This window comes from Telmatherina bonti (assembly GCF_933228915.1).
Source record: "Telmatherina bonti genome assembly, chromosome: 2".
In the NCBI taxonomy this organism is placed as follows: Eukaryota; Metazoa; Chordata; class Actinopteri; order Atheriniformes; family Telmatherinidae; genus Telmatherina; species Telmatherina bonti.
Window position 1 is genome coordinate 7876563 of NC_136620.1, and position 13790 is coordinate 7890352.

Below are 13790 nucleotides of genomic sequence, written 5' to 3' on the forward strand. Positions count from 1 at the left end.
CCTTTTTTTTTTCACTCCCAGCTGGGTGTTATTAGCGGGATTACAAAAACATGTGAGGTTGAACTAAACTCCAGTGAAGATGTGACAGACTATGAATGCATAGATGCATGAAGGAGCTGAAAAGTGCAAAAAACTGCTTAAAAACTGAACCGATTCACATTCAGAGGTTTAGAAAAGTCAAATAACGTCCACCTGGAAGGTCGCGCTGCATTTCAGCAGCAGCATATCCCAGATATGTCTTTCCTCATGGACACGTTACGTAAACCAGGTTATAAAGTTTCACATCCTCGTTAAAATCATCAATAAACTGCTGGTGCTGCTTGCTTCCAACACGAGATGTGGTCCGTGTCCTCCTGCAGCCGCCTGAGCTACCTGAAGCGGCACGAGCAGATCCACAGTGACAAGCTGCCTTTCAAATGTACCTTCTGCAGCCGCCTGTTCAAACACAAGCGGAGCAGAGACCGCCACGTCAAGCTCCACACAGGTAAGCCTCCTTTTCACCCGAAGCTCCGCAGGGAGAGCCGGGAATCAGACACACACACTCACAGATGAAACTGAGACATTAAACTTTGATATTGAAGTTTGTCTGAAGTCATCAAACTGTCACTTAACACAGGAGATAAGAAGTACAGCTGCCAGGAATGTGAAGCGGCGTTTTCTCGCTCCGATCACCTGAAGATCCATCTGAAAACACACAGGTAGCTGCCTCTAGATTTACTCCCAGGAAATCCCCAGAAAAGTGCTTTCCTTTGCAAACTGACGGTTGTTTTCCAGCTCCAGCAAGCCGTTTAAGTGCTCGGTGTGCAAGCGCGGCTTCTCCTCCACCTCGTCTCTGCAGAGCCACATGCAGGTGAGTTATCTGGCTTTCTGCTGACACGCGGGACGCACGTCCAGAGCTGATGTGTCGCATCTGGACTGTCTGACCTCGACAGGCTCATCGCAAGAACAGAGAGCATCTCGCGCTGAGGAGCGAGAAGGACGGAGGAAAGAAAGGAGCGGGAGGGGAGGAGCTGGAGCAGGACCTGTACATGTGCGACTACTGCGAGGAGACGTTCAGCCAGACCGACGACTTGGAGAAACACGTCCTGACCCGACACCCCCAGTTATCGGACCGCGCCGACCTGCAGTGCATCCACTGTCCGGAGATCTTCCTGGACGAGGCGTCCCTCCTCACGCACATTGAAACGCAGCACGCCAACCGCAAACACAAGTACTGCAGACTTCAGCTCCTCTAGACTTCTTTTAACCCAGCAGGGGTCCTCCAGGGCTGCAGTCCTTCAGAGTTTCCCTGCTGCAACACACCTGACGCACATCGACTGCTGCAGAGCTCCACGTTAAACTCGCTGATGTGAGTCAGGTGTGTTGCAGCAGGGAAACTTCTAACCCTGCAGGACCGGAGTTGCCCACCCTGATTTAACCATCAGGAGTCCTCGGACACGTTGTGCTGGAGTGTTTTTTAGTTTTAGTTTTACTGCATTTATTGATCACATCTGAAGTTTCCTCTGAAGATGAATGTTTTAAATCCGTCTCAGAGTTTTTAATGTGAGAAAATGAGCCTAAAATGACTCAAAAACGTTTGATCCCAAAAGAAAAGCATCGCATTTCTGATGCCACGTTTTTTTTAACTTAAACAAATGCATTCCTTTATGATGACATTTCATTTTGGACTTTTTATCCTTTTTTTTATTTTTCATATTTGTCATCAGTTTGCACAATTTTTCCCACATTCAAAACATTTTATAGGAATTGAATCAGTTTTTCCACAAATAAACTTTGGCTTTTTGGAAACAAACTGTTATTTAAGAGCTTTAGAAACTACAGATAACTGTTTTTATTTAATACATGTATTTTAGGCTGTGTTAAAGCGTATTTTTACGTTACTTTTTACAAAAGTAACATTGTTTATCCTGTCACAAAAGTAACAATTCCTAAAAATCAGAATTGCTGCCAGGCAACGATTCATTCAGGCCCTATTGGTAACGATAAGCCCACTCAAATGTTTTTTTAGGAGTTATTTTAGTTTTCTATCATTTTCAGGTGACTTTTTTAGGCTGAAAACTGAGAACTAATTTTAATTTGATGCTTATATTTTAGGCTAAAGCTGTTTTTCTAACAACCGACTGGTTTAAAGTGGAAAACGAGGACTTGTTAATATTTTCGGAGAGTTTTTGCGCGGTTGTTTGCGGGAGTTTTCTGTGAAGCATCCCTTTCAGGTTAAAACCAGCAGAATTCCAGAGGAGCGTCTGACCTTCACACGTCTGCTTGTGTCCTACCAGATGTCCCGTCTGCTCGGAACAGTTCCCTTCCGTGGAGGACGTCTACTGCCACCTGGACAGCCATCGTCAGCCCGACTCGTCCAACCACAGCGCCGCCAGCCCGGACCCTGCGCTGGGCAGCGTGGCCTCCATGAGCTCGGCCACGCCAGACTCCAGCGCCAGCCTGGAGAGAGGCTCCACGCCGGACTCCACGCTGAAGCACAGTCAGGGTAGCGAGCGGAGCCGCAGAAGAGGCGCCGATGCTGCTGAGGACATGGGGATAAGCCTGGGACATCAGGCTGGAGGTCTGTCTGTCTCCCATCTACAGAAAAGTGGCATCATTTCCTCTCGGTTCGTTCCTAAAGCGCCTCCCGTCTCCGCAGGTGGGGGAGGAAACTGGGGCAAAGTGACATACTCGTGTCCTTACTGCTCAAAGAGAGACTTCCACAGCCTGGCTGTGTTGGAGATCCATCTGAAGACCATCCATGCAGACAAGCCGCAGCAGAGCCACACCTGCCAGCTCTGCTTGGAAAGTCTGCCCACCCTTTACAACCTCAACGAGCACGTGCGCAAAGCTCACCGCTCCAGCGGTGGGACGGTGGCGGCGGCAGCCTTTCCGCTGCTCCAGTTCACCAACGTCACGGCGTTCCACTGCAACTACTGTCCGGACATGTTCGGAGACATCAACTCCCTGCAGGAGCACATCCGGGTGTCCCACTGCCTGCCTGGTGGCATCGTGGCCGGATCCACCACGCTAGGTGGGTTGAAATGACAGAAATGGCGTCGTGGAGTTGCTGTCGTTGCTGATTTTGTTGTAACTGAACACAACTTGCTCATCGTAGAGGGAAACCACGCCTTCTTCTGCAACCAGTGCTCCATGGGGTTCCTCACAGAGTCTTCGCTGACCGAACACATTCAGCAGACGCACTGCAACTCCGCTACAGGGGGAGGGGCGGCGTCGGTAGGGGTGGTGGCCAAACTGGAGTCCCCGGTTCTGCAGACTGCGTCTCAGTCCTTCATGGAGGTGAGAATCCAGAATCAGTGAAGGTTCGGCAATCAATCAATCTGATCATTAATGAACCGGTTCTGATTCAAACAGGAGGAAAAGTTCTGTGTCATTTTTTTCTGTTCAGTTGTTCAAGATGCAAATGTTAACACAAAGTTTAGGTGTCGGTTTTAAAACATGAGTGGAACATGTCATGTCGGACTAGCACAGGGATTGGCAACTCCGGTCCTCGAGTTCCACAGTCCTGCAAATGTTAGGAGTTTCCCTGCTTCAACAACTCCTAACATTTGCAGGACTGTGGAACTCGAGGACCGGAGTTGCCAACCCCTGGACTAGCATCTCGGTTGAAGCGCTGCTTTCATGCCGCAGCTACAGCTGTGTGAAAACAACACAGCGCCCCTTTAAATGAAAAGGTTACATGTGTGATATGCGTGATAAAATCTCCTCACCTGGTCATGAAACAACAACACACACACCTTATGGTCTGAACAACAACACACACACCGTGTGGTCTGAACAACAACACACACACCGTGTGGTCTGAACAACAACACACACACACCGTGTGGTCTGAACAACAACACACACACCGTGTGGTCTGAACAACAACACACACACCGTGTGGTCTGAACAGAAGTAAAAATGCAGAAGCAGTGTGTGAAAAACAAAGTTGTAGGTCTGCTGCTGCTTGTTGCACGAGGCAGTCTAACCCAAGCTTTAGATGGACTTGAATACCAGAGGAGTTTAAGTTTAACTTCCTCTCACTGAGCCCAGAACAAGCCCAGATCATCGTCCTTCCACCTCCGTGCTTCACAGCTGGTTTGACCAGTTTGCGCTACGATGCTGTGCTTGGTCTTTGTTCCTTCTGACCAAACGAAGCAGCAACCTCTGGCGGTTAAAAGTGAAGCCTGTGTGGAAGTGCCAAATCCTGCAGTCCCACCATCATCCACTAGGGGCTCCAAAACAGAGCAAATCCCCATAGACTCCCATGTTAAAAAGACCAACTTCACAGCAGAAATAAACATGTTTACAGCAGAAATAAACATGTCTACAGTAGAAATAAACATGTTTACAGTAGAAATAAACATGTCTACAGTAGAAATAAACATGTTTACAGTAGAAATAAACATGTCTGCAGTAGAAATAAACATGTTTACAGTAGAAATAAACATGTCTACAGTAGAAATAAACATGTTTACAGTAGAAATAAACATGTCTACAGTAGAAATAAACATGTTTACAGTAGAAATAAACATGTCTACAGTAGAAATAAACATGTTTACAGAAGAAATAAACATGTCTACAGTAGAAATAAACATGTTTACAGCCTGGTTCAAAAATCTATTTAAATTTCTTCTAAACTTCTCCGTTTAGAAGAAATTTAATCTTGAAATTTGGCGTAATTAGAGGCGTGTCCTTTTGATTGACAGGTACCTGATATCCTGCTGCAAGGAGGAGGAATTTGGAACAACCGCGGTTTTTAGCCGGCTAAAAGCGTAGCTTAGCTTTAGCCCACCTACTTCTGTTAGCTGGTTAGCTCCTGTTAGCTCGATTAGCTCTTAGTAACAGGCAGGTCGGAGATCACTAGATGTCAATCATCCACCTTGACGTTCACCGCCCCCCACTTAGCTCCACCTCTTCCCTCCATTAGTTTATTTTCTGAGATGAACGACACGTATGACCCTGCCAAGATGGCGATGGTAGGAACCGCCCAATGAGCTTAAATTCAGCTCTTCAGAAACCTACGGGTGGCATCATGTAGTCTCAGGACCAAACATGTCCACTTTAGTCTGGTCTGTGTAAAGCAGCACGTCTCAACCCAGGTTCTCAGGACTCCAACATACTGGATTCCTTATTAATGAACTTCCTCATCAAGTTTGTTGGAGCCTGAAAACAAGCCGTTCATTTCATTCAGGTGTGTTAAAGCCGGCTTACAGCGAGTTCCGAGAACCTGGTCTGAGAAGAACTGGTCTGAAGAACATTGTTCCAGAAGCTTTGCTCGGATGAAGCTTTGCTGACAGAAGTCGTGCTGCCATGTTGGTTTTAGAGAGAAGAGTCTTTCTCCAGCAACCCTTCCTATAAGTCATACTGGTGGAGTCTTTTTCTAACTGGACTGTGATGACTTTTAACATTTACCCTGCTTGCTGAGGCCTGGACAGTCGGACACGTAGGTCTGATATGGGCCTGAACTAGCTGGGGCGTCCACTACTGGGGAGATTAACTGGAAACCCAGCAGCTAAAATAGCTTTTCTGAAAGGATTACTGATGTCTTTCCTCCTTGGCGTTATGTTAGCAGACCTGAAATAGCAACATGCTTTAATAGAAGTCCAGATGCATTGACCCAGTAAGGGTGGACCTACTGACCACCATGAGGGTCTTACAAACACTTCTTCTGCATTTTTACTTAGTTTTCCTAGATAAATGACAGGATGTATGTCTGGTATGTATTTAGCTCATGTAACATCTCCTGCAGACCAGAGGTTTTGGTTTCACCTGACTGTATACCAGGGGTGTCAAACTCCAGTCCTTGAGGGCCGGTATCCTGCAGGTTTTTGTTGTCTCCATGCTCCAACACACCTGACCGAAATCCATAAATATGTATACAAGACGCTGCTGGATCCATTTGATTTGAATCAGCTGTGTTGGGAGAAGGAAACAGCAAAAACCTGCCGGATATCAGCGCTTTAGGAATGGAGTTTGACGCCCCTGCTGTATACTGTCCTGATATGTGGGTCTGACAGTACCTGAAGGCCTTGTGTCCTCCATCTGTCTCATGGTCCTTCCATCTCCTCTTTCACTCTGCAGCGACTGACCGTTTTCTGATGTATGTTAAATAAAGTAAAGAGTTATTGTCCATGTCCAGGTTTACTCCTGCCCTTACTGCACCAATTCTCCTATCTTCGGCTCACTCCTCAAGCTCACCAAGCACATAAAGGAGAACCACAAGAACATCCCGCTGGCTAACAACAAAAGGCAGGCCAAGGTCGCCGACCTCAGCCCCGCCTCTTCGGACGTTGAGATCTCCTCTCCGAAACGCCACCGGCTGGGAGGGGACTCTACCCCGTCCATGGGAAGCAACGGGGATTATCCCTGCAACCAGTGCGACCTGCGGTTCTCCAGTTTTGAGGGTTTCCAGGTGCATCTGAAGTCCCACCTGGAGATGCTGCTGAGGCGCCAGTCCTGCCCTCAGTGCAACAAGGAGGACTTTGAGTCCCAGGAGGCTTTGCTGCAGCACCTTACGGTGCATTACACCACCACATCGACGCAGTATGTGTGTGAGAGCTGCGACAAGCAGTTTTCCTCCGTGGACGACCTGCAGAAACACCTGCTGGACATGCACACCTTTGTCCTGTACCACTGCACTCTCTGCCAGGAGGTCTTCGACTCCAAGGTCTCCATCCAGGTAAATTCGACACGTCCTGCAGCATTCGGCGAGTTGCTTGAACTTCCATCAGTGCACGGAAGAGAAATGTTTTGCTTCCTTGTGTGACCTCCGTCCAGGTGCATCTGGCAGTGAAGCACAGCAACGAGAAGAAGCTGTTCCGCTGCACAGCCTGTGCCTGGGACTTCAGGAAAGAGGCAGATCTTCAGCTTCACGTCAAGCATAACCACCTGGGCCAACGGTCAGGCCTTCCAGGAGGCCTTGCAGGTACGCTCACTGGGGCTGCTCGATTATGGCAAAAATAATCACCATTATTTTGACTGAAATTTAGATCTCGATTATTTAACATGATTATTCGTTATCTTTAACAACATGAATTTATTTAACATTAAACCGTGGCTTTTAAACAATGTCTTTAGGATTCCACACATTTTAGAAAACAAACAACAAGAAGCTTTGTCTTGACAAAGTGCAAATACTGATGTAAACTGAATAGATAAATATAAGTGAAGATTAAACAACGCTGCGCGTCGTGGTGTTCTAGACTCACGTCGGGCATTATAACCATTTAATGCACGGTTTAATCTGCTTTTACCATCATGGTCACACACAGGAAACATTTTTTAACAAATTAGTAACTAAATTATACAAACTATTTTATGTTGACCTGGATGTACGTTTTATGCCAAACAACCGCTGTCAGGCTGCAGCGCGTTTCTCTCATCCACCTGTTAAAAGACGGCTGATCTGAACCAGCGGATTAACACGTTGCTATGGTAACGCCCGTAACGGAGTGTTTAACTGGCCGAACTATGTATAGGAAAATAATGCAGCCAGTTGTCACTGACAATGGTATAAACTATGTTTAGGTGAACTTCCACAACCTACTGCAGTTATTCTACATTGACCTGCAGCCGGAGCCGACTGAGACTGGTCGCCTGGGAGTGCTTTAGGACGGGAGAGGCTCCCGCTGCTCCTTCCTTACAGTAACTGCAGAACAATATGTGCCTTCAAGTCAGTCGCCAAAACACCAGAAAAGTCTCTAATAACTCCAGTAAAAGCTGCTAGATTTGTCGCTTTTAACAAAAAAAGTCTCCAGATTTAGTGAGAAAGTCTCCAAGTTGGCAACAGTGTCTGAATGAAAGCAAAGCGGCTGTGGGAGGAGTTTACAGCACAGCGCTGCAACGCCAGAGACGCTCGATTAGCAGCTGAAGACAGCAGGAGAGGAAACTGCAGAGAGAAAAATAATCACACCCTTTTATTATTATCATCGTTTAAAACCCAGATCGTAGTTGTGATTAAAACCTGATTAATCGCCCAGACCTGACGCTTACTGACTCATTCCAGCCACAGAAAGCTTCAGAGCAGGATGAAAGGTTGGTCAAGTCCTTTTCTTTTTCATCTCACAGGACTGAAACCTCGGAAGTGCATCTTCTGTGGGGAGACTTTTGGGACGGAGGTGGAGCTCCAGTGTCACATCACCACACACAGCAAGAAGTTTACCTGCCGCTTCTGTGGCAAAGCTTTCCACGCCATCTCCCTGCTGGAAAGACACCTGAGAGAAAAGCACTGCATCTTCGATGGCGGCAGCATCACCGGCAACGGCGGCGGAACGGGGAGCAGCGGGAGCCAGAACGGCACGCCCAACGGCCTGGCGCAGTCCTCCAAGCGGGGAGGAGCAGGAGGAGGTGGCAACGGAGGTGCAGGAGGCGTGGAAAGAGTGACGGTCGCGGCAGCCGAACAGGCCGACCTGCAGAACATGCTGCTGAAGAGCGGAGTTGTCGGAGCAGGGTCGGCTCAGGGAGGAGATGCAGCCAACAGCCACGAGGCAAGCGGCGGCGAGGAGGAGCTGGACAGCTCCGAGCCCATGTACGCCTGCGATATCTGCGGAGCCGCCTACACCATGGAGTCCCTGCTGCAGAACCACCGGCTGCGGGACCACAACATCCGGCCCGGAGAGGACGATGCCGGTAAGAGTCTCTTTCCCTCCTGCTCTCCGCTGACGTTGTCATGAAATTCACGATTCAATGCCGTTCTTCATGTCAGGTTCTCGGAAGAAGAAAGCAGACTTCATCAAAGGGAACCACAAGTGCAATGTGTGCTCCAGGACTTTCTTCTCTGAGAACGGGCTTCGTGAGCATGCTCAGACGCACCGCGGCCCCGCCAAACACTACATGTGTCCGATATGTGGCGAGCGCTTCCCTTCTCTGCTGACGCTCACCGAGCACAAGGTACGTCCTGCTGTCCAGCCCGGGTACCTCTCTCCTCTGTTCCGTTGCTTCCTTCCTGAGCCGCACATGTGGAACAAATATGGTTACGGTTCCTTTAGTGATCAATATATTGATCCTGAGATGTCTAATAACAACGTATTTTGGCGTCACAAACAGGATAAATACAGTTTGTTTTGTAGTTTAGGGAGTTTTCTCCGAACAGAGCAGGTGTAGATTCCTGGTTATTATTCTCTCCTGCGACAACGTTCGGGCTGTGAAACCGTGGTTTTGTTCTCGTTTTGAACTCAGACTTTAAAAAAAGTTAAATTGTCCTCAGAGACGCAATTTGTGGTGCAGCAAACTGCAGGAAAGATGCTGGTGAATAACAAGTTGGTTATTCAAGCAGAACAATGCCATTATGTTGATTTCTAACAGATAAATGGTAAAAATAGAGAATCATTTCACCTCAACAATTATTCATTTCATGGCTTTTCTTTTTTATAAATCCTCTGTGTTTTGGTTGAAAAGAAAACACTGTGGTTTACGGCTACTATCCAGGTCTTTGGTTTACATTTACTATTCCAGGTTTACTGTTACTATTCCAGGTTTACAGTTTCTGGTTACTATTCCAGGTTTAAGGTTTACAGTTTACATTTACTATTCTAGATTTACGGTTTACAGTTTTCAGTTACTGTTCCAGGTCTTTGGTTTACATTTACAATTCCAGGTTTAAGGTTTACGGTTAATGGTTTACATTTACTATTCCAGGTTTGCAGTTACTGTTCTAGGTTTACGGTTTACAGTTTTCAGTTACTTTTTCAGGTTTATGGTTACTTGTCCAGGTTTAAGGTTCATGGTTTACAGTTTACAGTTTACGGTTACTTTTCCAGGTTTAAGGTTTACAGTTTACAGTTTCTATTCCAAGTTTACAGTTTACAGTTACTGTTCCAGGTTTATTGTTACTATTTCAGGTATACGGTTTACGGTTTTTATTCCAGGTTTACGGTTTAGTTTAAAGTTACTATTCCAGGTTTACGGTTTACGGTTACCATTCCAGAAACAATTCCTGTATTTTCCTTCCTTTCAGGTGACTCACAGTAAGAGTCTGGACACAGGAACCTGCAGAATCTGTAAGATGCCTCTGCAGAGCGAGGAGGAGTTCATAGAGCATTGCCAGATGCACCCTGACCTCCGCAACTCCCTCACTGGCTTCCGCTGCGTCGTGTGCATGCAGACTGTCACCTCCACCCTGGAGCTGAAGATCCACGGCACCTTCCACATGCAGAAGCTTTCCACTGGTTCTTCAGTGGGGGGAGCTGCAGTAGGAGGTGGGAATGGAGGAGTAGGTGGAGGGAACGGCTCAGCCTCCTCGTCCCCTAACGGGCAGCTGCAGCAGCACAAGCTGTATAAATGCGCCTTCTGCCTGAAGGAGTTCAAGAACAAAGGAGATCTGGTGAAGCTGGACGTCAACGGCCTGCCGTACGGACTCTGTGCCGTGTGTATGAGCAGGTGAGAGACGCCCTACAAAGAAAGCGAGTGTTCAGAGAGACATTGGTGCTGGACGGTATATAAAACCAGCAGAGGCTGATGTCCTCGCCAAACTCTGACACTGGATCAGACTCTACTAAATGTGTTTGTTTGAAAATGTCTGACGTATCGTCATGTGTCTGATCTGATCAGCTGATGGGATCAGACCAGATCAGCTGATCGGATCAGACAAACACAAACTGCTGCTTACAACATTAAAGCCCAGATTCTTCCAATGAAATGATCATGAAAACACAAGAAGAAAGATTCATCAACTTGGACATAAAGTCATCCTCAAATTTACTGTTTTCCCACCAAAAACTGTATTTTATTACCAGACAAGGACTTTCAGTCTGTACGACTGCATGACAGCTGTCCACATGTGATCAGATCACCCAACACACTTCTCAAGACCACATGAGATCATGTGAACACATAAACATGTGATCATGTGAACACATAACATGTGAACATGTGAACACATAAACATGTGATCATGTGAAGACATAAACATGTGAACATGTGAACACATAACATGTGAACATGTGAACACAAACATGTGATCATGTGAACACATAAACATGTGAACATGTGAACACACAAACGTGATCATGTGAACACATAACATGTGAACATGTGAACACATAAACATGTGATCATGTGAACACATAACATGTGATCATGTGAACACATAAACATGTGATCATGTGAACATGTGAACACATAAACATGTGATCATGTGAACACATAAACATGTGATCATGTAAACACATAAACATGTGATCATGTGAACATGTGAACACATAAACATGTGATCATGTAAACAGAGCCTTGGTGTCGTCTGGGCAGTTCAGCCAAAACACAAATGTTTTTACTTTGTGTTGATAAAATGATTCTTCAGACTGATAGATGTTGATTCTGATGGTGTAAAAAAGATGCTGAGTTAATGATGTAAAGTTCCAGCTTCTTTTTATAAAAATGCAAGTTTATTCTATTTTATTTTAGTTTATCATCTTTATATTTTATAACATTCTGTTTTTTATCCATTAATATACTAATGGTCAGTTTAGGTGGATTTGATTACAATTTTTCTAGTTTTAATGTATTATTTTCATGTTCCATTATTTTTATTTTATTCATTTGTATTGAAAATTTTAACCTATTTTAACTTATTTTCCTATTTATCTGTTTTTGAACTATTTTCCCAGATTTTCCATGTTATTTGTTCCATTTACACCCTGTATGGAAATGCTTCACACGCGCTCCGTTCTGTCAGTGACAGATCTTTCAGCAACAGACTCACTGCAAAAACTCAGCCTTAAAAAACAAAAGAAAAAGATACAAAAATTAGGTAAATTGCTTAAAATAAGATAAATTATCTGCCAACAGAACAAGAAAATTTGGCATGTCAATACTTCCCAAAACAAGTAAAAATACTCTGGCATAAAAACTAAGAATTATCTTACCTTTAAAAAAAAAAAAAAGCATGTGTACTCAATTTAAGATTTTTAATCTTACTTAGATTTCAGTTTTTGCAGTGTTGACGTGTGACTTTAATGGTTTCATCGCTGAATTTCTCTGAAAATCTTCTATCTAATGTTTAATGAACTCAGGGGCACGAATGGGCAGAGTCCCAGCCAGGGAGGAGCGGCGACGCCCGGGGACTCGCAGGGGGAGAAGGCCGTGACCGGCCTGAGGTGTCCGGAGTGCGGGGTGAAGTTCGAAAGCTTGGAGGACTTGGAGAGTCATGTCCAGACAGACCACCCCGAGGTCAGCCCTGAAACCAGCGTGGCAGGGAAGAAGGCCGAGGCTTCGCCTGCGCCCAAGGTGAGACGGCGAGAAACGGATGATGGAAGTTTTTATACGAACTCTTCCAGAGACGAAGACGTTGTCTTCAGACAGATGCTGCAGCGTGAGACTGTACCGGCGTGGTCAGGTCCTATTTAATATTTCAACAGTGTTTGACAGATGGAGACATTTTCAGCAGCCTGTCTGTGTGTGTGTGTGTGTGTGTGTGTGTGAGGTGATCGTGCGCACTGCTGCATGTGTGTCTGCAGCTTGCATACATGCAGTGATGTGTAAGTGGGTGTGTGTCAGCCAAGCCCCACTGGGTCCTGCGGCTGGGCCGTGCTAAGGCATTGTGGGAACTGTTCACTTTGCTTGATATTGACAGTCAGGCTCGCCGGGACCCGCAGCGTGTCTGTGTGTGAGAGTGTGTTTCTGTGTGTGTGTCTGTTTGTAGCCACATGTAAGTGTGAGTGTGTGTTGGAGACAGTTCCCAGGGACCCTCTGTCTTACCTGCACCTTTGTTTCTGCTTAGTCTAACAGCACAAAGCAGACAAAGTAGGATTTCTGAGTCTCTGTGTGTGTGTGTGTGTGTGTGTGTGTGTGTGTGTGTGTGAGAGGCAGCAGAGACATGGTGGAAGTGGGGCCTTTGTGTATTTTGTGTTTGTGCATGAGTGATCGCTGTGTGCTGTGAATGGATAAGCAGAACCTTTGCTCGTCTCTTTGTTTCTGTTTTTCATTTCTGCTGCTTTCTCCTTCTCCTCCTTCTCTTTCTACTCCTGCTCCTCCTCCTTCGCTCCTTCTCTTTCTCCTCCTTTTCCCTCTGCTTCTCCTCCTTTTCCTCCTGCTGCTTCTTCTCCTTCTACTCCTTTTCCCTCTACTTCTTCTTCTCCTCCTTCTGCTTCTTCTTCCTCTGCTTCTCCTTCTCCTTGTACTTTTCCTTCTTCTCCTTCTCCGTTCTCTCATCCAGCGATGCTAGCACGGAGCATAGCAGCGATGCTAGCATGTAGCATAGCAGCAATGCTAGCGTGTAGCATTGCAGCGATGCTAGCATGTAGCATAGCAACATGATGGGAGAAAGTCAGCTGAAAGACTCCACCAGCATCAGCATCCAAACCAAACACAGTTCAAACCCCAAACATGAGAACATCAGTGTCCACTTTACAGCTTCTCATCATGTCTCCACACAAACAAGACGTCATATGAAAGCAGAGACTCTGCTGCTCACAGAGACGTCTGTCTCGTCACTGTGGGACTGAATTTTTTTCTAACTCCTCCGTTTAAAAGTAATTTAATCTAGAAATTTGGCATATTTCGGGGTGTGTCCTTTTGATTGACAGGTACCCGATCTCCCGCTTCAAGAAGAAAGAACGTACTTTTTGCCTTCTGCTGTAGAACATATTACTTTACTCATTCCCAGGATTACTTTACCATTTGCATGAATTTACTATACACGTATGTGTCTCCAGACACGTCTGCAGTGATCTTAGAAAAAGCCTGTAATGTACCACTGCCACCAGTATTCTCCCACAAACACTCACAGCAAGCTGGTCCCACGGTGTTCCAGGATTAAATCGGGGCTTGGAGTTTTCAGTTTTCAGGCTCCTCTGGAACTGGCTCCTTTC

At 46.0% G+C, this 13790-nt stretch overlaps 1 protein-coding gene across 1 annotated transcript in view; it reads left to right on the top strand.

Moving 5' to 3' along the window:
- The window catches only part of znf423 (zinc finger protein 423), a 230523-nt gene that overhangs the window by 108304 nt on the left and 108429 nt on the right, over nt 1-13790 (top strand). The window contains exons 5-17 of the mRNA XM_079259040.1: nt 360-484; nt 617-698; nt 775-850; nt 933-1210; nt 2277-2485; nt 2621-2983; nt 3098-3279; nt 6125-6664; nt 6763-6910; nt 8053-8613; nt 8690-8874; nt 9941-10362; nt 11994-12207. Of these exons, the coding sequence (XP_079115166.1) occupies nt 360-484; nt 617-698; nt 775-850; nt 933-1210; nt 2277-2485; nt 2621-2983; nt 3098-3279; nt 6125-6664; nt 6763-6910; nt 8053-8613; nt 8690-8874; nt 9941-10362; nt 11994-12207 (3385 nt within the window). The remainder of the gene's footprint in view (nt 1-359; nt 485-616; nt 699-774; nt 851-932; nt 1211-2276; nt 2486-2620; nt 2984-3097; nt 3280-6124; nt 6665-6762; nt 6911-8052; nt 8614-8689; nt 8875-9940; nt 10363-11993; nt 12208-13790) is intronic.